The sequence below is a fragment of the Ananas comosus genome, linkage group 19 (genome assembly GCF_001540865.1).
Source record: "Ananas comosus cultivar F153 linkage group 19, ASM154086v1, whole genome shotgun sequence".
Lineage (NCBI taxonomy): Eukaryota > Viridiplantae > Streptophyta > Magnoliopsida > Poales > Bromeliaceae > Ananas > Ananas comosus.
In genome coordinates this window covers 2501558-2523766 of record NC_033639.1, presented here as the reverse complement: position 1 = coordinate 2523766, position 22209 = coordinate 2501558, and the positions used below count along the sequence as shown (strand labels likewise).

Here is a 22209-nt window from a genome sequence, read left to right as displayed (position 1 = left end):
AGAAGCCACGGAGTAGAGTTGGCTTCTGGTGCGTATCGGACTCCGTTCATAGCAGTCCAATAGCTCGTTTCGACCGGTTCAGCTGTTCTTGAACTACTGGCGCTGACGGATTTTGAGTTTGACGCACGGATTTCGAGAAAATCCAATAATACGTGTTTTGTATGTAATTGTGCGTGATATTTGGCCTTTTAGAGAGAGAGCGGATTTCGTCGCAAATCCGCGACCGTTTGAGGTGAAACGAAATCGTAGCTTTGTTGTCTCCGAGGTGCTGATCGCACTGGTGCGATCCGTTCGCAAATCCGACGGACGGATCTGCGGAGATCGCACGTTGATCGAGGAGAGGTCGGTGAGGGCAAATTGGTATTTTCTGCGAACGTCGCGTATTTTATGTACCGTTTTGTGTTATGAGATCTGCGCGTGGAGGGTATTCACGCATTTTATCAGGCTGGGAGGATTTAGAGTTGAAATAGCTAGTCTAGGTTGGACTTTCTTGCCAATTTTGCGCTGCTTACTTATATTGTTTTCTAGGATTTTCTTGGAGATCCGAGCCCTGATATCCCTATGTTACCCTAACCCGCACCCCAGCACGTTCTTGCTCCCTCTGACCTAGCCGCACGACTCCAGCCGCGCGACTGATCTCCGGCAGGCCACCACCAGCCTTTTCTTTCCTCTGCCTCTTCTTTGTTCCCACCTTCCTTCTCAGCGGTTGGACCCGGGAGCAAAGGCGAGGACTCAAACCTCATCCTCGGCCGCCTCACCTCCCTCGACCTTAGGCACACAAGCCGCTGGGTCGCCCCGAGCGCCCGGAGCGCCGCCGCAGCGCTCCAGCCGAGCAAAGCCAACGCCCCAGCCGGTAGCCAGGCGAGGCAGCTGCGGCACCCTTTCTCGTGCACCGCGCATCGTGACACCAGCCGACTGTTTCTAGAGCCCTGACGTTCCTTCCCGCCGGCCGCCGCGTCACGAAACGCCGCCGTCCGCGTGCAACGCCTGCGGCGCCTGCATTCAGTGTTTGGCGCGAACTTTGGCCCGCTTCAGCCCAGCGCGCAGCCGCGCGCACGACGGCGCTAGCTACCCTTCTTCGGCTCCAGCAAACCTCCGCCGCGTCCGGAAGTTGACCGCGGGCGTGCGCCGCCGCTCACTTGGAACCCGGAGCGATCTCGGCCGGACTTAGTTAGCTCCGCCGACGCCGCCGGCGCACACCCTGCCGTCAACCGAGGTGAGCACGAGGTATCCTCAACTCACCCGACATTCCCTGGCTCCCGCGCGCGTGGCCGCCGTGCGCCGGACAGCGGCCGGAACAACTTAACACAAAGGATGATAGGCACCGCCGATATAAAAACCGGCTTAGTTTGGTATGGGTTCATTGTCTGAGTTCTGAGCTCTCAATCTTGTCTACGAGAAGGGCAGCACAAGTGCCGTAGAATTTCTGATCATCTGCTCACCTGTAGTTTCTGCTGGGGGAGACTCACGTTCTGGGCTCGTTTCGGCAGGTGTGTGACCTATAGAGCCAGTTTGGCTGCTTTTGGCGCGCTTACTCGGCGATTCGAGGCGTCCTGATGCCTCCGGAGGTGAGCACGTGTGATCCGTCTTGGTTAGTGCTGATCACAGTGTGCACCTCACTTTGATCAGCAGTGTCCGGTTCCAGCCCTCGTTCTGGTCGCGATCTTGCGGCTCCGCTGCGGCTGTTCGCAGAATTTGGGTTACTCGCCTCCACTGTGGACCTGTTTGGCTCCAGACCTTGAGCACGGCGGGCTCCGGCCACCGTCGAGACTGTTAGTTATGTGTGTCTTTGGCGAACTTAGAGTCCTTCATGTAGACACCGAGTCGTAAGGAGTCGCCGATTTTACGATAAGAATGATGGATTTTATGTTAAATAGGGACTTTGTCGCATTGTGGTGCTTTGTGCTAAGGTGGGCAGCTGTATAAGTGTGTGTGGTGGCACCTCTGGACTGATTTCAAAGGATCAAGCCTTGCGGAGATGTAAAGTATTTCCGATGCGTTTTCGGCGAAATCCGCCGACCGGAACGACGGTGTTTGGTTTCGGAAATGTTATTCGCGAGCGGTGCTTCCGTGAGCTTACTTGTTGTAGTGCTGAGCCTTCGTTTGGCTGGTCAGCTCGCTGCATTTCGGAGAGTTCCAGAAATGACTGAGTGAGCGACGGTGGGGTTCGGTGTTCGAAACTTGACACTTCAGGAACCTGAATCCAACAATTATCCACACATAGTTGCTTTCGTGGTGTATCCTCTTGTGTGTGCTTGCCATGTCACATAAACATGAAGTCGTTTAGGGCAGCGAATGACTCGTATGTCATGAGTCGGTGCCTTCCGGGATAGTTAGTGGGTCCCGGCGGAGTCCGGTGCCATTTTTCGGACTTCCGGCGAGTACAGTAATCGGTACTAAGAAACCGACTATCGTGGATTGTTTTGTGGGTTTGATTACTCCGAAATTTAATGGTTATTAGCTGTTGGGTTAGACACTAGTCGAGCACCTTCACTTAGGTCCTGTTGACGTTTCTTTCAATGCAGTCAGAGAGACAGGGCGCGGACAGTTAGTACAGTGGTACTATCGATCTCGACGTCGGTACAGGTCGCTGCAGCACTCGGTGATGTCGTTTCTTACTTTCGTTCTCTGTTATTATCTGGCATATATACCTTTTTTTGTATATGTCGTTTGAGCCTAGCACCCACCCGTTGTTTGGTTTACTCTACTCAGATGTCTTCTATGCTTTAGTATCTATGTGTAGGAGTATAGTTATCGTATGTAATACCATATTTTCTCTGTTGTCTATTAGCTATTCTGCATATCCTGTTTCATGTTAGGTAGAGCGGTTTCGTGATTTCCTGTGAGATCCGTGTGACTAGTCGGTAGGTTCCTTGATTTCCTGTCGTATTGATGACTTTGAGGTCGGTCGTTACCCTGAGGGGTCAGATGTGGCAGTTGCGCGACGTTTTAGTTCTAGTGATTATATACTCAAATGACTTGTTATGAATCAGATTTCTTGCATATATCAGTAGTTGACTTATTGCATCAAGTATCTACATTCTTTTGGTGAGATGTTGAGTTTGTTTCAATCCCAGTTTACTTGATTAGTCGTATTTACATACAGTTGATGCAGCGGATTGTCGATGTCGTTTGTCCATCCTAGATACCTGATTGTCGGTTCTTTGTGCTTCCTTCAAGTTGATGGCTATCACGGTCCGGTGAGCCCATGAGCGGGCTGGATTGTCGGCTATGTTGCGATGGATTGATCTTTGAGCCATACTCAGCATTTCGAGCCACTGCAGGCTAGCATTTCCGAACACCACGCGGTCTGATCACCGCCAGAGGGTGTTTTTTCCGGAAAAGTGGTTGGAATTGCCAACCCGCTGAGCCCACGGGGCTTAAATTGCCAGGGGTATATGCTTTCTGACCAGCGCGCTTCATTGCTGAGGGTCCAGCTTACTAGCTCTGACCACAGGGCTTTTTGCTCATTGCGTGGGTCAGGTACTTGTTGCTTTCTGACCAGGCGGCTTTCAGTTGCGAGGGTCAGGATACAGCGTTCGAGCAGTGTGGCGATGAGCTGAGGTCTTCGGACCAATACGCGGAGGGAATGGCGGGTACTTTTGACGCTTATCGTCAGTTACGCATGCACTATCAGATACTGTATGTTTATTTTCAGTAAACTGCCTTATCTGTTTATTGTAGCTACTGTTTTATTTAGCTGCAATGATATACTTGGTCAGCTCCTTACTTATCAGGCAATCCTTTACTTACAGCCACTTATGCTCTATCTAATTCTCCGTGAGAATGTGGTATAGCTCTCTTACCTGATTCCCGGTGATACTCCTCCTTCTTCGGCTTGGCCGGTACCCAACTGGAGGGATGACAATGTAATGTCATTTCTCACTCCCCCACTATTTTTCAGGTATCGGGCGATGAGTAGTGGTGGGACGAGAGTGATGTACGTGTGTCCGGATGCGGTCGATAGAGCTTCGACCCAGGTTTTTTTCGATTTAGTTTATTATCCTTGGTAATTTCTGTTGTTATATAGTTTAGTTGTTTATGTGGTTTCAGTATAATTTATTTACATTGAAAATGTGGATTCTGGATTTTGTAAAATAAAAGGTTTTCTACCCCTCGTGGTAGCGTTTTTAAAAGAATAAAGGTTTCTATGTAGGAAACAGTTTTCAAAAGATTTTTGTGGATTTCTGTTTAAACCTTGAATGTAAAACTGTGATGTGAATGGTGAATGTATGAATGTATAGTTATCTTTATATTCATCTGGTTGTGGTTGTATCCTGGTTGTACTGTGTATTTGATCGACGCCGTGCAAATACAGGGGAGACTCTGTCCGCGTGAACAGTGGATTCCCTGTATTTGTGGCGGATCTGGCATACTCTGGGGTCAGGTTTTCAAAAAAAAAAAAAAAATTCAGACGCTTTTCCGCTTTGTTTTAAACTGAAAAGGGACCCCGGGGCGTGACACTAATATCCAATCTTATCTCGGCTAACCCAGAGGTTACGCCCAAACTCACATCTCAAATCTCGCCGGTGGGTAGACTCTGCGCTACACACACCCGAGACTGCCTGCTGGGTAATCAAGTTACCCAAACGCGACGACGACTTCGGAGCTCACTACTTGGGGTGGAGCAACACGCCAAGGTTACACAGACTATGTGAGTACGATCCAATCCTCTCACTCGAGGATATTTAGTGCCTCTGCTGCACTAGTTCACATACTACTACTCAGGAAATCATCATCTATTCCTAAGTTAATGTCGTAGTGTTTTTACTACACTAGTCCAAATGCCACTCTTTGGTTCACATGCTACTACTCAGGAAATCATCATTTATTCCTAAGTTCATGTCATAGTGTTTCTACTACACTAGTCCAAATGCTACTCTTTGAGTTAATTTACATGTCCAAGTTCATCTTTTATTCTTTGGCACTATAGGATTCCATGTCAAGACCCAATCCTCATGTGTCCACTAAATCAAGTGCTCAACTCACTATATGATTTCTACTATGAAAACATGCAAGGAATTGAAGTACAACTACTTAACATAACCTATAATGCATGATAACAATATATGAACATATACTATAATAAAACAACTCGGACATAGGAAGAAGTTCAACTGCTTCGGGATGGACACCATCCACCTCCTGGTGATGCCAAGAAGCTAGACTCCAACTTTTGTAATTTTCCGCGGCCTAATTCCTCCGATTGCTATGGTGCTTGTAAAAGCAAGCTTGTCGGATCGCCGAACCGAGTTCACCAACGCATTCGATTACCTAATAAATAGGTATAAAAGATATCAATCCCAACTTTAGATCTCTTTCCAACAAAACCCTCTTTAGAACCCTAGATGATCAATATTGCAAGAATACACCATAAAGCCTCTTGATTCACGCAATAATCATCTACTTAGCACTAAAGGGTTCTACCAAAACCAATTCTAGAGTTTAAAAATGAAACCCTAGAAATCTACCATTGAAACTCGTAGAGCTTACCTCAAAGCCTTCCTCTCCAAGCAAAGGAAGAAGAAGAAGAAGATGAAATTCCACTTCTTTGCTTCCTTCTCCACCAATTCCTCCTCTTAGATCCCCCTTGAGAGAGCTTCTAGAGAGAGAAAGAAAGAAAAAGAGTGAAGAAGAGTGTTCTCTGACTGTGAACATAAGAAGAGGAAATGGGGTCCATTTATAAGCTGCCACAATTGCAGAAAAGCCCCCCAACAATTGTCATTTACAACATACTGCATCCTGTAGTTTTCTGCACTTGGTACCGGTACGCGTGATTCTGTTACCAATTAACCAATTACGCAACAGCCAAACCCGATAGCTGCCTTCTCGGGTAGCTGACCTGGTACCGGTACGCACCAGGGGTGTCACCAGTTAAATAGCCTTAAACACTCAAACCCGAGAGCAGCTGCTCTTGGGTGCCTGCCTGGTACCGTACCATCCTGATGTTTAACCGGTTAAGCAATGCCCAGACTGCAGTTTAGCATTGTTCCAGCTCCATTTCGCGTCGAGCAATGTTAAAACTCGTTAACCTCATTTAGAACTCAACTTTGACCTTTCCAACATGATTGGAATGTCACATGGACCATGTCCAAGCATTTTTCTAGCCACGCTTTGGTCCTTTTGACCAAAAGTGGTTTAATATGATGGGGATTCAATATCTTACAAATACCCTCTCTCACTCCCTCTTTCTCATTTTCTCCTCACTCAAGGAAAGTAAACCCTCCCCCTCTCTTTCTCCTTCATCTCCTTCTCCCTCACCATCATTAGATCTTCCCCAAGCCTCACTTCCCTACTTTCTCCTCTCTTTGAAGGTCCAACCTTGATCGAGCTCGGTGTTGGAGTAAAAGAAGAGGTGGAACCATGCTTTGAGAGCTCAATTCTAAGGCCAAAAGGCTTGGTTTAGGGAGTAGGGCTTAAAAAATGTGAGTTCTTGTTCCTCTACACTCTATATAGTGTGATTTTGCTAGTTTTGAAAGATTTTAGATAGAATGTGGTTTTAGAGTTCAGATTTGGGAGTTTTCTCCTAGGAGACTTTTAGATGATTTTAATGAGTTAGAAACCCTCTTGTAGGGTTGTTTAGTGAACTCCACATCTTGGATCGAGCTTTTATGGATCGTCCTAATGAAATTGGTGGGTTTAAGTCTCCGAATTGAGTGATCTACACCTATATCTTCATCGTTTTATTTCAGTTGTTTTTCTAGCATATATTGCATAAGATGATCTAGTCAATGTATAGATTTCTTGTTAAGTGATGAACCTTGAATATAGGTAGAAAACCTAGCTTTTAAAGTGGAACTTTATACTCCCATGCCTCATAGATGTTATTATTTATGTTTCGTGAGTAAAACATATTACTGAGCATAGTATTGCAGTAGAATATTAAATGGATAAGGCAAAATGACAGGTAGGGCTTGATTCATAATAGCGTATAGAAGGCATTCGACAATATACCAATGTAGCTAGAAAGCTTTCATTTGAGTATAAATGCAACACACTCGGTTATGGATTTGCAGTTATAGCTTGCAAAAGCCAAAATGAGCTCAATAGGCACTTTAGTTAGTGAGGATTGCTCCTTACAAGCCATAGCCCTCTAGAGGTATAACCAAGCGATAATGCGATTGTTCGCCTAACTATTGTGTGTTGATGTGGGTTCATGTGCAATTGTTCGACGTCCCACTAGGCAAGGTGCAAGCTTGAAGAGACATTGTCTAGTCAGGTTATGTGAAAATTGTGTAATCAACATATGTTCATGTACAATGATGCATGTAGAGGTGACAGTTGACACAGCAGAGACAGGATCGTAGATTTCATTTGTTGTTAGCATTTACTTTCTGTTGTGACAAGCACACAAATAGAAATGACAAAGACGATCATAAAGTAGACAAAATCACAGAAATAATAAAATAAATAGAACACACAAGTATTTACGTGGAAAATTCTTTGCAGGGAAAAATAAACCACGGGCGAAGGAGGAGAGAACTTTACTATGAAAAATGGAGTACAACGTTTTTTAGAGTTTACAATGCACTGTATCGTGTCAGGGCTAGAGAGAAAAAGGAAATTCTTTAATAGTTTTCTTCATTATCCGATCCAATCCATAACGTTCGGGCCTCCATCGCCCACACCCCACATCCGATGTCAATGGTGGACTACGCTGAGCCCTCCGCTACACACCACAAACATCCATTTTTTCCTTTACAAATTCTTTTTTAAAATTTGTCGCACCGCGAAACTTGTCACGCCCCAACCGCACGACCTGAAAACGGTACCTATTTGGTCCGGTTCTAGGGCGGCGGCGTGAGGCCGAACGGACAGAGTCTCCCCTGTCTGCCCAAGGCTAACCAACGAGATTGTGTATAATAAGTCCCCAGAAAAAACAACTTGATTTTATATACAATTATATAACAATAACACAAACAATGTTAAAACCATCAAGAGCAAGCGATACAAGTAAAAGCATACAAGTAAACAAAAGAGAGAAATTTAACTATTTGAACCATGAAACTAGAAGCATTTAAAATACAACTTGCATTCAACATCATTTAAATCATCATACATTGTTTCCAATCTTTTCCCAAAATGTAAACACATCAAATACTCTCCAAAATCCTCACCCTATACAACATCTACTCTCAAAATATAAGGACAGGGTGGAGCTAATGCAAGTAGAAAGTAAGCTATCAGCTAATACCACTAGGGCGCCAAGCCCTTGCCGCGATCCTCCCGCTCGGTCGGGACACTCGAACTAGCACCTGCAACCAAGGGTGTGAGAACTACGAATAGTTCCCAATGGGTTCGGCCGCTGACTCCACCGTTCTACCCACTAGGTCGAAGCAGGTATAGAGAGATATATATGCAATATATATATACGAGCTAAACCAACTAAAAGCAGGTACGAAAACTGAGCAAGTAAGGAAACGTAAGCAAGTAGGTAGAATCATGAATATCTAGCTATGCCTCAATCTGATATCATGCATGCATGAACAATAAATAAAGCTGGGTAGTAAGCTACTATGAACAACAACAAGAAGAAAGCTAATATGAACAACCATAGGGAAGCTACTATAACAACAAATAATGAGTGTGACTCAATAGGTTACCCAATCCCATGGCGAACTCAAGGTTCACAAGTATAACTCACGTGTAAGTCTCATAGGGAAAGTCTCACTGAACTACTCCCGAGACCGCCTGTGGATAGCACACAGACCGTCCAGACAGCACACTGACCGTCCCTCTAGTGACCAACCTCCGGAGTGCACAGCTTGCGGGGAGCGACCCCTCCAAGCGCAGACAGGCTATGTGAGCACGATCAACTCACAATCAACAATATCCTACCCTCTGAGGGTAATCTCATTATAGAATCATGGTGTTCTAATACCCAATCTCACAGTGTTTCAGCTACACTAGGGTTCTCATGTCATAAGCTATCAATAATCATATGCCACTCGTCATAGTTTTCTATATTAGGTGCCACTTGCCATTTTGACTCGTTATCAACACATGTTACATTATACTAGTTCTTTAGCAACATAAGCATTAATCATCTCATATAGGGTCTAGATTTTCATCATGTAGTTTTCATGCATACTAGATCATGGATCAACCAACTAAATATATAGCTACTAGCATGCAAATGTGAACAACAACAATCATCTACTAGCCCTATATGCACATGAATAAGATGCAACTAGATCAACATTAAAACTTGGACATAGAACGTAGCCCCGCGGCTTCGGGAAGATCACCACCCACCTTGTGGTAGTGCCGAAAAGCTAAGAAGCTCGGCGTTGCGGTCCACGTGCGTCGCTTCAACACCTTGGGTCAAAACGAACCCTAGAGCGACCAAATCGGCGATATCTCCGCGCTCGCTCGCCGGATCAACGAACCGTCTTCGCCTACGCGTTCGGGAACATAACAATTAAGTTTCTGATCCATCAAAATAGATCAAAACCCTATAATCCCAAAAATCCCAAAATCCAACCCTAGGTTTAGCACCCATGGGAAACTATGGTTTCTAGCTTCAATGTGAGCTAAATCCATGTCCTCTAAACTCATTAGGTTCCATTTGAACCATTAAAACCAACAAAAAGCTCTCAAAACTCTAGATTCACAAGTTAGGGTTGAGGCTTACCTCTAGGGTTTGCTCCAAAGCAAGCCCTAGCTTGAAGAAGAGGAGGGAGAGAGCTTCCTTTTTCTTCTCCTTGATCTTCTCCTTCCTTTCCTTCTTCTTCTTCCCTTTCTTTCTCTCCTTCTTTTCTTCTTCTTCTTCTCTTTTCGGTTTAGAGAGAGAGAGAGCAAGTGAGAGGGAGAGAGAGAAGCTAAAAGTGAGAGGGAGTGGCTGAGAGAGAGGTATTATAACCCTCTCTTGTAACAAAATCCTAAAAAGCCCCTCTATTTTCTAATTTTCCAAACAACCCTGCTGTTTCGGGTCCCTTGTACCGGTACAAGGCCTGGCAGACAGCCCAACCCGAGAGCTCGGTTTCTCGGTTTCGCAGGACTTGTACCGGTACAAGGCCCCCTTGTACCGGTACAAGGCCTGGCAGCCCCCAACCCGAGAGCTGCGATGGTTGTACCGGTATAGCCATCACCCTTGTACCGGTACAACAGCTCCAGAGTGCTATTTTTCACCCCACTTCGGCTCTACTTCTCGCCGATCGATGTCAAAACCATTCCAACACCTTTGGAACTCATTTTAGCTCTTCCAAACTTGTTGGAATGCCGATTGGAACTTGTCCAAACCGTTTAATTGCCCACTTTGGTCCATTTGGCCAAAGTTAGCCACAATCCATCGAGTTTCAGTATCTCACAAAACTATTGACAAACCGCGGGCCCAAAATCGAAGTCGATAACTAAATTTCAAGGCACATCTAACATTTTCCTATCAATTGTCTATTATTTTGATATTGTGTCTCTAGTAGACCTATTGGGCCCCCCTTACTGCGATTATCCCTAATGGGAACAATTAGATATAGTTCTCACACCCTCTTGTTGGTTTTTTTTTTTTAATGAATTCAATTCATTTATCCAAAACCTGATACACTGTGATAAGTCAACTCAGATTTGGAGATAAAAGCCTGAAGAATAGAACTGCATCAAAAAGTAAGTAGCTTGATGGTATGATATCATATATTTACAAAATGTACAATTAAAACTGGCTGCAGCTTAAAAGCAAATGCACAAGCAAAGTCAACTCAATTGCCTATTAAGCCCCCTTGCAAAGCCAGGATAGCTTGGGTGTGCACTCCCTACAGCCTCATGCGCAAGAATTTTTCTTCCTACGCACTGACATTACAGAATGCTCTACTAGAGCCTGCTACTGTTAAAGCAGAGTATTACTGAAGTTTATTTACAATGCTACAATATAAACTCTCGATTTTCTTTTATTCTGAACTAACTTGCTTCCAAGTTATCATATAAACAAGGTATGGCTCTGCTTGAAAAATATAGACCACTATTCCTCAGTAGGATTCCTCCTTTGATTGTGAAATAAGTATAGCATACCGAGGCCGATTACAGTTTTACAACATTTCATGAGCCATGAGAACCCAATCATTACTCGTTGCATCAAATTTTCACATGCACATTTAAAATTAAAAAAAAAGAACAAAAATCTCTAAGTCCATGCTTTGAGTATCAAATCATCTTGCATCTCTTCCGTTTCCTATTCACATGTGTACAGAGAGAGAGGAAGGGAGAGAAAGAGCGAGAGAGAGAAATAATGGCTCGGCAGCAGCATCTGAGTTTGATATGCCAACAGCAAGTAACTGTTGTTAACAATCTGCATTAAATCTGAGCCATTTCATGGATTCTCGAAGCATATAACTGAAGGCCATATTCTTGAAGTATATGTATATCTTTGCTACTCCTCTCCTGTGCCAAGTGAGAGCCGCACTTCGCTTTAAAACTCGAATTTGCTCCCACACAAGTGTATGTTCATTCTAGCCCAGGCGATCAACCGTGTTTCCTATTCATGAGCTCCTTTTCAACTTCTGAGAAGATCTCTTTGAGCCGAATGGAAGAATTTGACATGATATTCTGTGTAATCCTCTTCTGATGCTTGGTGCTCTTCAGCCAAGCAATGCCCAGTGATGCTTGGACATTACATGCCTTGGTTTTATCAGGAATGTTGCATGCCTGGTATTTCAGTTGAAGCTGCAATAAACAAACACAATAATACAATTTAAACTCAGAATTCAAGGGGCAACTAAGAAGATGTTGCAAATACGAAAAGAAGTTTCTTTTTTTAAAAAAGTTTCTAATTGTTCTTCAAATATAGAGCATATAAAATTTTAACTTCACAGGTCCGAGTACTCGTGATTTCCTACATAAGACCAGCTTTTTTATCATAGCTGTTTTCAGAAACACTCGTTTGGAATCACAACATCCAGAGATTTTGTAAACTACATATTTTGTAAAAAGGAAAATGCTACCCGTACACCTACTTTTTGGGTGTAAATCTTAAACCTCATCAATCCGATGGGTGGAGTTATCCCATTAGTCACATCGATGTGAGTGGTGCAGAAACCACACCTATTAGATTGATGAGGTATAAGATTTACACTCTTTTTGGGGTGTATGGGTAGAATTGCTCTAATAAAAATAGACCAACTACTATACACTCCTAACTCTATTGATCAGGAATATATACGTAAAATCTATATCTTTTGATAGAGTAATGTGTTGAGCAAATTACATTGGGTCTATTTGTTATTTGGGTGTTGATATTCGGGCTATGTAATTTTGGTGAAGTCAATTTTTCTATTTCTATATTTTCTTACTATGTAAGTGGGCCTCCTACTTGTAAGCCTTTGGATTATGATTCTTTTAATCCAAAGGCCTATATTTGATAGCTTATTGTCTTAGGGACTAAAGCGGGGTAATTAGAATATTGTAGAAAACAAAAGAGGGAAGTGGAGAGTGAGAAAAGAAGTGGGACAAAAGAGAGCAAACCCTAGAATTTGGTTTAATCTTAGTTCTATCAAGGAGGAGACAGGCTCTTTCTTGTGAGATGTGGTTTACACCATTTGAATAGATCTAGAGATTGTTGGAGCTCTCTTTATACCTTGACGTGAAGGTAATATATCTCCTATTTGTATCTCTCTTGTAATCTCTAAATTTTATAGTAAATGTTTTTATTGCATTATTCTCCCGTGGATGTAGGCATAGCCGTGTCGGATAGTTGGCGCTAACCATTAATCCCAAAAGCTCGAGCTGTTAGAAATACGCAACCAATTCACTTAAAGCGCCCACAGATCTCGATTGTGACTCGGCCCACCTGGCCTCACGCCACTTCGAACATGACTCGGTCCAACCCAGCCTCATGCCATTTCGAACATGACTCGGCCCACATGGCCTCCCGCCACAGGGTAGGATACTGGCCCATTTAAGCCAACAATCCCCCCTCCAGCACCTGCACACATTTGCAGCATGCGGGAATCGAACCCGTGACCTCTGGCTCTGATACCACTTGTCGGATCGTTGGCGCTAACCATTAATCCCAAAAGCTCGAGCTGTTAGAAATACGCAACCAATTCACTTAAAGCGTACAGAAACAGCGCCCACGGATCTCGATTGTGACTCGGCCCACCTGGCCTCACGCCACTTCGAACATGAGTCGGCCCAACCCAGCCTCACGCCATTTCGAACATGACTCGGCCCACATGGCCTCCCGCCACAGGGCAAGATGCTGGCCCATTTAAGCCAACAAGCCGAACCATGTAAATCCTTGTGTTCTTGTGATTTTCTTTTTTTTGTTATTGCTCTTGTGTTATTGAATGTTTATAAGGTGTGGGTTGTGAAATTGTCCACCAAGTGTTTGTGAAATTACCATTAATATTTTTCATCCTCATTTTCAACACAATGCTACCTGTACACCTTCAAAGGGGGTGTATATCTTACATTCCTTCATCCAAGGGCTATTAGTAACCCCTTGTTTGTCAACTTTTTATTATTCAAATATTAAAAATTTCAAAGCTTTGTGAATCCTAGAATGGAGGGATGTAAATCATACACTACCTTTTGGAGTGTACAACAAGTTTTTTTTTTTTTTATTTAGAGCCCCTATTATATTGTTTGATTTGAGATTTTTCATTTGCAAAGAGTCCTATCACTCTCCTATTACTAAATCATCCATAACTGTGGATAAATTTAGGGATCTATCTTCAAAAGACCAATAGTTGGAGGTGTGCATGTACATTTTCACTTTTCAATTTTTCCCAACAGGACGTATAGTTCACAAACATCTCTCTACGTCAAAACATAGGAAATATACAGACTGATCAAAATCCCTTTTTTTTTTAAGAAACTCAAAGGCCGGACTTGAAAGTCGAAGCCTCACCCTCAACCCTCACCTCCGCATGCCTTACTATGGGAATTTCAGTACTTCAAAAGGAAAAAAAAAAAACGTTCCTATTTACTCATATGTTCCATGCTATTTTCTTCCATGAAATCAAGCACCAGATATTATCCAAAAAATAAAACCTTAATAAATCCAAAAATAAAACCTTAATAAATGCTAGAAGCATGAAGATGGGTGCTCTTACACTGAAGTTGTCTCCAAGTAGGACTCCTTGGAGAGTCATAACCTCTTCGATAATCCATCCACTTTGATCAGGGATGGAAGATTTTTGCTGGGTTGTTGTGGCTTCTCCTCCGTACCGTGACAAACTTTTGTCAAACTTGTAACTGATTTGCCTCTGATATGTGTTAGAATTCACTGGTTCCCATGGTGTCGTTGAGTAATCAACACAACCGACTTTTAGCATCACTTTATGCTCTAGTTGACCTCCAGCAAACATCTCCGTCAATGAGTTGGCCTGTAATGCAGAGAAAAGAAAAAAAAAATTTGGAGCTTCATAATAAGATCTTTCAACATAAGTAAAAACACATGGACACTCCAAAAAAGTAAGCCATTTAGAAAACAGGTTCTCAAGCATTGGAGGTTCATAATAAGATCTTTCAAAATAGGCAAAAGTACATAGATCCCCCAAAAATAGGTTCTTAAACAATTTTTTTTCCCTCTTTTTTAATTTAAATTAGTAAAATTGCATCAGAATTTGAATCTTTGATTGGCAGTAATTTATGGCAATGAAATATTTTGTTACTTGACAGATTAATCTGTGACTTTTTGAGAGAAACTAAGAACCTAGCAAAATTTTCTGAGAGCGGATCATACATTCAATGATGTTTTCACATCCAAAATATGGGAATTGCAGACCTGTTTCCATTGACCTATCGTTGGGTTCTATTGACAAATTACCTCTAGAAAGTTCCTATCAAACTTCATAGGGGAAATATATGGAAATGAGACTAACATCAACAGAAAGAACCGAGGAGAAAACCTCTGACATTTTCACTTCATCTATGCCCAAGAATGATCCACTCTCTTCGGTTTGGAGTCTTTTTGCTTCAAATTGTTTTTCAACCATTTCTACCTTCTGCTCTGGACTCAAAGATCTAGCTTTCCATAGTGCCATGATTGTCCTGTTAAACATACAAGAGTTTTATTTAGATAAGTTCTTTATTAAGGGTTGAATAAACCTAGAACTCTGAAAGCCCAGTAATACATTGTGTAACTATATATGGTCATCAGAAGGAATAGAAACACCCCATCTAGATGAATAAATTGAGCAAAATACAGTAATTCCTAAAAGCTAGATTAAAAAGCACCGGTGAATTGATAGATGGAGTTGCATCTTAAGACGAGCACTAAAACAAAGCATCCCATCTAGATGAATAAATTGAGACCAGTAATACATTGTGTAACTATATAAGGTTATCAGAAGGAACAGAAACACCCCATCGAGATGAATAAATTGAGCGAAATATAGTAATTCCTAAAAGCTAGATTAAAAAGCACCGGTGAATTGATAGAGGGAGTTGCATCTTAAGACGAGCACTAAAACAAAGTAGAGAGAACAATTCAATACGGTTATAAAAAGTAAGACTCCCTGAAGATCCTGAGAGCATTAGTAAGTTACAGAGAAAAAATGTACAGAGCTTGCCTCAACTTTAGCACATTTTACAAGGAATATCTGATCTTCGTTTAATTATGAACTATCTAACTTTACCTTTTGATTTCAGAAAATTCAACCAAATTCTGTTTGCTAAAAAGCTATAGAATATTTTCTTAAAATACCACATTATTTCTTTAGGTTACAGAACATTCCATCAAAAAATTTAAACATATTGTTAATGAACAAGTCAAACAAACCTACTGAAAGGTTAGGTAGTTAAATAAAAAATTTGGAGTTCAAGCATCCATTTCAAAATGTGCTATATAGTTCAGAACAGCTTTGTACATGCTTACCTAAATTATACAAAGAGAGTACGTTTTCAAATTGTTAACATAAATTGTGCTGTAGTTCAGAACAGCTCTGCACATGCTTACCTAAATTATACAAAGAGAGTTGGTTTTCAAATTGTAAAATGTTAACAACAACTATAGTTTGATTATTGACAGTCCAAGTATGGAAAGATATAACAATTTATGACAAGACGCGCACCTATTGGCTTCTTGGAAGGAAACAAATGACTGAAAGTGGAATTTTAATCTTCCATACTGGTCCAATGCCTTTGCAGCATGTCTCGCATCCGATCCTCTACCTTCACAAAGAATGACCATCAAAGATGGACTGCCAACTGATGCCAAAGAAGGTGGAATGATGTGGATGTCGTCAATGTCTTCCCAGAGAAAGAAGAACTTCGTTTTGTGCCCGAATATATTGGCATAAAACCCAAATATTCTTGGAGAGAGAAATAAGCGTCCCTAGGGAAAGATAAGAATATCAATTCTGTTAGTTCATCTTCTATTAATTTGCAATACTAGCGATAGAAACAATATTATGTTATAATGATAAATGTTGGACTTCATATTTTGGCTACGCAAAGTCAAGATAGCCGAACGGGTTGTAAGAAAATCATATCCCAACCTGCTATGACATTTAGTATAATTCACCTAGATTACACAAGATTAAATTTAACAGCTTGACTTCTCCCTCTATTTTATCACTTTGCAACTCAAAACCCAGTAATTGGGAGAGTATATTTGAATAATGAGAGAAACAAGCCAATCGACATTCAATATGGTCTGACTGTTCCCTTCAAGGAATAATGGAAGTAAACAACATTCACTTTACACACAACATCATCCACAAATACTGGAGGAAAAAAAAATCACTGTTATATTAAAAAGGAACTTCTAAAACTAATTCAACAATACAATGCTCAGAAAATTTACGTACAAACATGACTACCTGAAGAGGCATTTTGCGCTTCAAGTGACAGGTAAAATCATTGATGAGGAATTCTTCTGGTGGGAGATTAAAGAGCTTTTGGAATGCAGAATTTGTCTGTGGTGACCGTAAGTTTATCTGCAAATTCATTTATTCTTACTTTAGCAAACAACAGTTTCCAAAAAAAAAGAAAAAAAGGAAAAAAAAGAAAACATATCTGGACATACCAATGGAATATACAACTAAATATAACTACTCACCTTCTTACCAACTTCCTTCTCCATCTTTGTTATGTACTGTGTGACAACATCACTCCCTTTTGAGTTGTTCAAGAAGATCCTTAAATGCAGCTTAGACTGGCATGCTTGAGCAAATTTCCCTTGAAGAGGAATCCATACATCAGCTAAATCTGATATATTAGATTTCAAAAAGTTGACTTCAGCATGGCCAAGAGATACAGCTTCATCAAAAGGTCCCTCGAAATCATAAATATTCACATCCATTCTTGATGGAGGATCATCCATCGCATCAAATTCAAATATCTCTGCAAGAGTCATAAAGAAGAAAGTTCAAATAGAGATATTTACATCTATGTATAAACCGTCTGCAGAATTGTCTACCCTACCTATGTATCTCTGCGAAAATCTGAATTTTCCCGTATATCCTTCAAAAGTTTAATTTCATACCAGATATAACATTGCAATTACAGAGAACTCTATCCTTGAATATGGCCCCCTATACAAAATGGCTTCCCAAATTTTAGGGTGAGGGCATTTTTGACAAAACTACATTTCCTGGGAGTAGATATGGAAGTTCACATTTTCTAGCGAGTACACATAAATAGATGAGTTTGCAAGGACATATATATAAGCCTACACATAAATAGATAAGTTTGCAAGGACATATATATAAGCCTCAATTAAAATCTGAAGTAACCATTGATGACATCTATGCTAGAAGAGATGCATGGCAAAATGGTGAAGTAAAAAAACTACTGTCTTACCATTCCATTTTGGTTCTGCTGTATGGAACTTTATTGAGCTAGTTTTTGTTTTACTATTGCAGGTAAAAACAACATATGGATCAGAGAAACCAGATGAATCAATTGAAGCTATGCTGGTTCCCTCAATCTATGCTAGAAGAGATGCATGGCAAAATGGTGAAGTAAAAAAAACTACTGTCTTACCATTCCATTTTGGTTCTGCCGTATGGAACTTTATTGAGCTAGTTTTCGTTTTCCCATTGCAGGTAAAAACAACATATGGATCAGAGAAACCAGATGAATCAACTGAAGCTATGCTGGTTCCCTCAATCAAGGCAACAGTTAGCAACCAGCCATCTCCTTGAGCTTTAACTCCATGATCGCTACCTATTTAAGCAATCATAGTTAATAGACAATATATTAATTTGTGAATAGAATTTATGAACCAAAAAGAAGCAGGATCTCCGTAAGCCAGCAAGTGGTTGCAAAAATTACTATGATTGTAACCACTAACGTTAAATCGTTTTCTAGACTTATGATAGGAATGACTACGCATTTATCTACTACATACACGCAAAAGTTTTAACACTCTAAACCACATGACTGACGGCTATCTAAAAATAATATGTGCATATTTTGTCATTCATGGCATATCACTGCTAATCTCGCTTAGCGTCTTGTGGGAGCTTAAGATGTCCCTAGTATATCAAAAATAAATTTATAAATAATACAAATATTAATAAGAAAGGTGGAAACAATAAAAAGGACAATGCACTTTGCAACAGGTGGCTTGAATTGTCATATGAGGAACAATGACATAGTGGGACGGAATAGTATTTCACTATTAAACTCATTATGGGGAATAAAATATTACTATACGTAGTTATTAACTTTTCTCTAGGAGCTTTTATTATACCTACACAATGATGATATAATTAATCTAGACGGTTCTTGGAGCCTGAAAGTTCTGCAGGTGCGGCACCAAAATTTTTGATTTAAAGTTCTACCAGATAATTAAAGGCAACAGATACGCACTTAATTTAACAAATTGCAATTTCATGGAGTAAAAAATTTGATTCTTTTAATCATCGTCATCAAGCCTTTTGTGGAAAGAGCATAGCGACCATTAAACACAACTTGACAAAGGGATCGAGAAATTTTTACAGTAAGTTATCAATCATAACAAACTCTTGAACAAATGGTGTCACGTTCCTAACCATAGCAAAGCCTACACCTAAGGGAATTACCATTACTCTTATATTAGCCAAGGATTTCGCAGCCCAAAAAGTACTCTTGACAGTGGGGATAATCTAAATAAGGGGAAAGATGATGCCTTTGATTCAGAGGCCTATCTTGGTATCTGAGGCACGACAAAGGCCAAAGAGCCAATGAAACTGTATCAAATAAGAAGTTATAGAACCAAGATTTCAGTGACAAGCCATTATGAGCAGTAATACAAGATCAGAATGTCCTTGCCCATCACTCATTGAAACGACTTACATAGCAATGTATCATGAAGGCACTATTCTTATGATTAAAAATCTATCAAAATTCTCTAAACAAATATTATTCTGTTTCAACTATTTTAAAATACCCAGGGATCAGCAATTAAACCAAAATATCAAATAGACAAGCTCAATGTAAATGTGGAATTTGACAAAGATGTTCAACGCCTTGGTCAAGGATCCTAGGCTGCATAACTAACTTAGGAAACCAACAGTTGACATTAAAAACATAGTGGAAATTAAGGGCAATAGTAGAGAACCAAGGTTCAACAAACAGCATCGATCTGATTGTGAACACACGAAATTATATAAGATGAAAAAGCATAACATGCATTAGTATGTATTACCTCTCCGCTTCCAGGCTTGCAGGAAACGGCCCATAACATTAAGAAAATGTTGAGCTTGAAGGACCAAAATGGCAGAAACAACAAACTCCCCAACCGAGTCTGGAAGATCAATGCCTATGAATTCAAGCCCATCACCCACATTAGGCTTGGCTAGCTGGAGATGAGCAAGTACAAATAGCCCCATAAAAAGAGAGCATATAAATGTAAAATTTCCAAGAAAACGGAAAGCCAGTTTTAAGATAGACTCCGGTTGAGTTTGAATTGAAGCTAAAATCTGCTCTTTGTTCAAATTAATGCTTCCCACTTCAACTGCCTTAACATTTCGAGACAGCACCTCGGCAAATTGAGCAAAGCCCTCAATCAATCCTTGCCTTGCTCCACTTTCTATCATTCCCTTCATCATTGTACTCTGAATAAAGTTTATTCTCCAGGATATAAGCAGATGAGAAGTTTGGTCTTCAGAAGGCAGTGCGGGCCCTAGCTTTATACAGTACAATATTTCCGTCCTAAAATAGCTTCCGCAAGGAACATCAGGAATACTCACAGAAGCCAAAACTGCAAAAGCACTTCCATCAGCCTTCATATATGTTTGCTCTTCTGTAGCTTTCACAGACTTAACTAATTTGCTCGCAGCTTTTGTGAATGTTAGCGTCCTTTTAAGACATTCATTGTTACAAAGAATCCAAGGCTCAATTTGTAGTCCTGTGGATCCCTGAACCTCTGCAACTGAGGGCCAGAAATTTGAAGTGGGTGAAAAAAGAAGAGAATTCAGATCATTTGGTGCAACAACATAACATTGGTCTAATAGTACACCCCCTGATAAATTCCCAGGCATTTCGCCTCCTTCATCTTTTGATGCCATTATTTTTAAAAATTCATCAAATTTTTCATTGGAGCATAGGTCAACTTCTTGGTTTTCGCAAGCTTCCATATTCACTTGTGCCTCTTGCAACTGTTCCACTGTATTAACATCTCCAGGTGAAGATGTCGGCGATGCTTCTGCTCTTTTCCTATTGAAAACAAGAGATAGGAAATCAACGAATGGTGACGAATTTGGCTTAATTTCCTTGGCAGAGTCTATTTCTTCAAAGTCAACTAGAACTGATGATTCCATGCTGCTATTAGAAGACAGAGGCGTTTCCCTCGCTATCTCACTCAGCCGATCCGAGTTTGATGCAACTTCCTCGGAATAGGTTTGCAAACAATTAAATACTTCAGGAGAGGAGTTTTTCTGAACGAGGTGAATCGTGAGCCGAATTTCTCCTGTAAGAATGTAGGATGTATTACTAATCGAGACAAAATTTATTCACTAGGAAAATTTTAAAATTTAACAGCAATCTATCACCTTCCCTTTGATTATAAATTTTCTACTACTTTATGGAATTGGATCATCAAATCTTGCAACAGAAAACCATTTTGTAAAAAGATCTTCTAAAAAATAACAAGATGAATTCAATCAAAATCGCATAAAAACTCAATTCACCTAAATATTATTCCTTACTGACCCAAGAATGAGGTAAGGTAGAAACATATTTACATGCAAAATATGAAGTTGGTATAACTAATAATTCAAGCTACACTTTATTTTGCTATATATATATATATATATATATATAAGGAAACCCACAAAGGAGATTTTGTTCAACGAGGATAAATACATAAAATAGATTTAATACCGCGTTTCTTGTTCTTAGACTTCTTGTTTTTGGGCTGCAACTGGTACCATGCCGTCTCAAGCGACAAGTTATCGCTTTTCATGATCGTATAGAGAGGCACCTTGACGCGACCCAAGAAATCATTGTTAAAGAACTTGTCCTCGTTCAATACGGATACGATAAGCTCTTCGCTTATGTCTCCCACCAGGAAGCTAAACTCTTCATCCCAAAGCGGGTTCAAGCACTTCTTCACGGCAGTGGTTTTCGCCCGCCGCTTCCCGAGTTGCAACCTCACATAGGGATCACTGGTCCCGTTGAGATAGATTGCCGGGAGATTCCGTGCCTCAATTACATGAATAAAGAGCCTCATTGAGTATAATTTTGGTTTCAAATTCAGAAAAAAAGGAAAATCAAAGATGACGATCACAAAATCTTGAGAAAGCCAAGAAGTAATGTATACTTAAAAAAGGCAAAATTTTTGGTAATTCTAGTTCTACAACAATGGAGCATAAATTGGGTAACGGAACAAAATACGATCCTAATCCAATTTGGCTATACAAATAATAGAAACATGAATCGAGAATGCTAGTGAAACAAATGCCAATTATATCACAAAAAAATTTGGATCAAAACCCTCAAAATTTGGAATAGTTTAGATGTACAATGAAGCGAATCGAACCCAACGAGTTGAAAGGGAAAGAGGGGGAACAAGGAACCCTGATTCCTATGGAACTCTCTCCGAGAAACCCTAAGCATCGAACCTAGGGAGAATGGAATCGAAGTACAACCCTAAAAAGGGTCTTAAAATTGAGGATTCACATGGGGGATTCGTCGAGAATCAATCGACAACTACAGCAAGAACCCTAATTACCCTCAATTTGGGATCGGATTAGGAGCAAATAAGAGAATGAACGCACTCTCCCTTCGGTTTCCCCCTCTCTCGCCCCCGCGACCGTTGGAATTCAACTAGAAAAATTACGATAT

The 22209-nt window shown here is 40.8% G+C and overlaps 1 protein-coding gene across 3 annotated transcripts; it reads right to left on the bottom strand.

Annotated features, from left to right (window-relative positions):
- LOC109724700 (C2 and GRAM domain-containing protein At1g03370-like) lies at positions 10961-22145 on the bottom strand. 3 transcript variants are annotated; one of them, XM_020253604.1, is made up of 9 exons: positions 21247-22145; positions 19571-20833; positions 17923-18105; positions 16997-17280; positions 16758-16874; positions 16008-16270; positions 14817-14985; positions 14046-14318; positions 10961-11655 (listed from the first exon to the last, which is right to left on the bottom strand). In XM_020253604.1, the coding sequence occupies exons 1-9, from the start codon at positions 21593-21595 to the stop codon at positions 11455-11457; spliced, it is 3102 nt and encodes a 1033-aa protein (XP_020109193.1). In that variant the 5' UTR covers positions 21596-22145; the 3' UTR covers positions 10961-11454. The 3 variants fall into 3 exon arrangements, with proteins under 3 accessions (XP_020109193.1, XP_020109194.1, XP_020109196.1); XM_020253605.1 differs by having other exon boundaries at positions 14844-14985; XM_020253607.1 differs by lacking the exon at positions 10961-11655 and having other exon boundaries at positions 14214-14318; positions 14851-14985.

Bases quoted from the DNA above. Each gene is read 5' to 3' on its own strand.
- LOC109724700 (XM_020253604.1), bottom strand. From the start codon at position 21,595: ATGAGGCTCTTTATTCATGTAATTGAGGCACGGAATCTCCCGGCAATC. The intron at 17,281-17,922 runs GTAAGACAGTAG...TGACTCTTGCAG, and splicing joins GGCAGAACCAAAATGGAATG to AGATATTTGAATTTGATGCG. The intron at 11,656-14,045 runs GTAAGAGCACCC...TGTTTATTGCAG, and splicing joins TACTTGGAGACAACTTCAGT to CTTCAACTGAAATACCAGGC.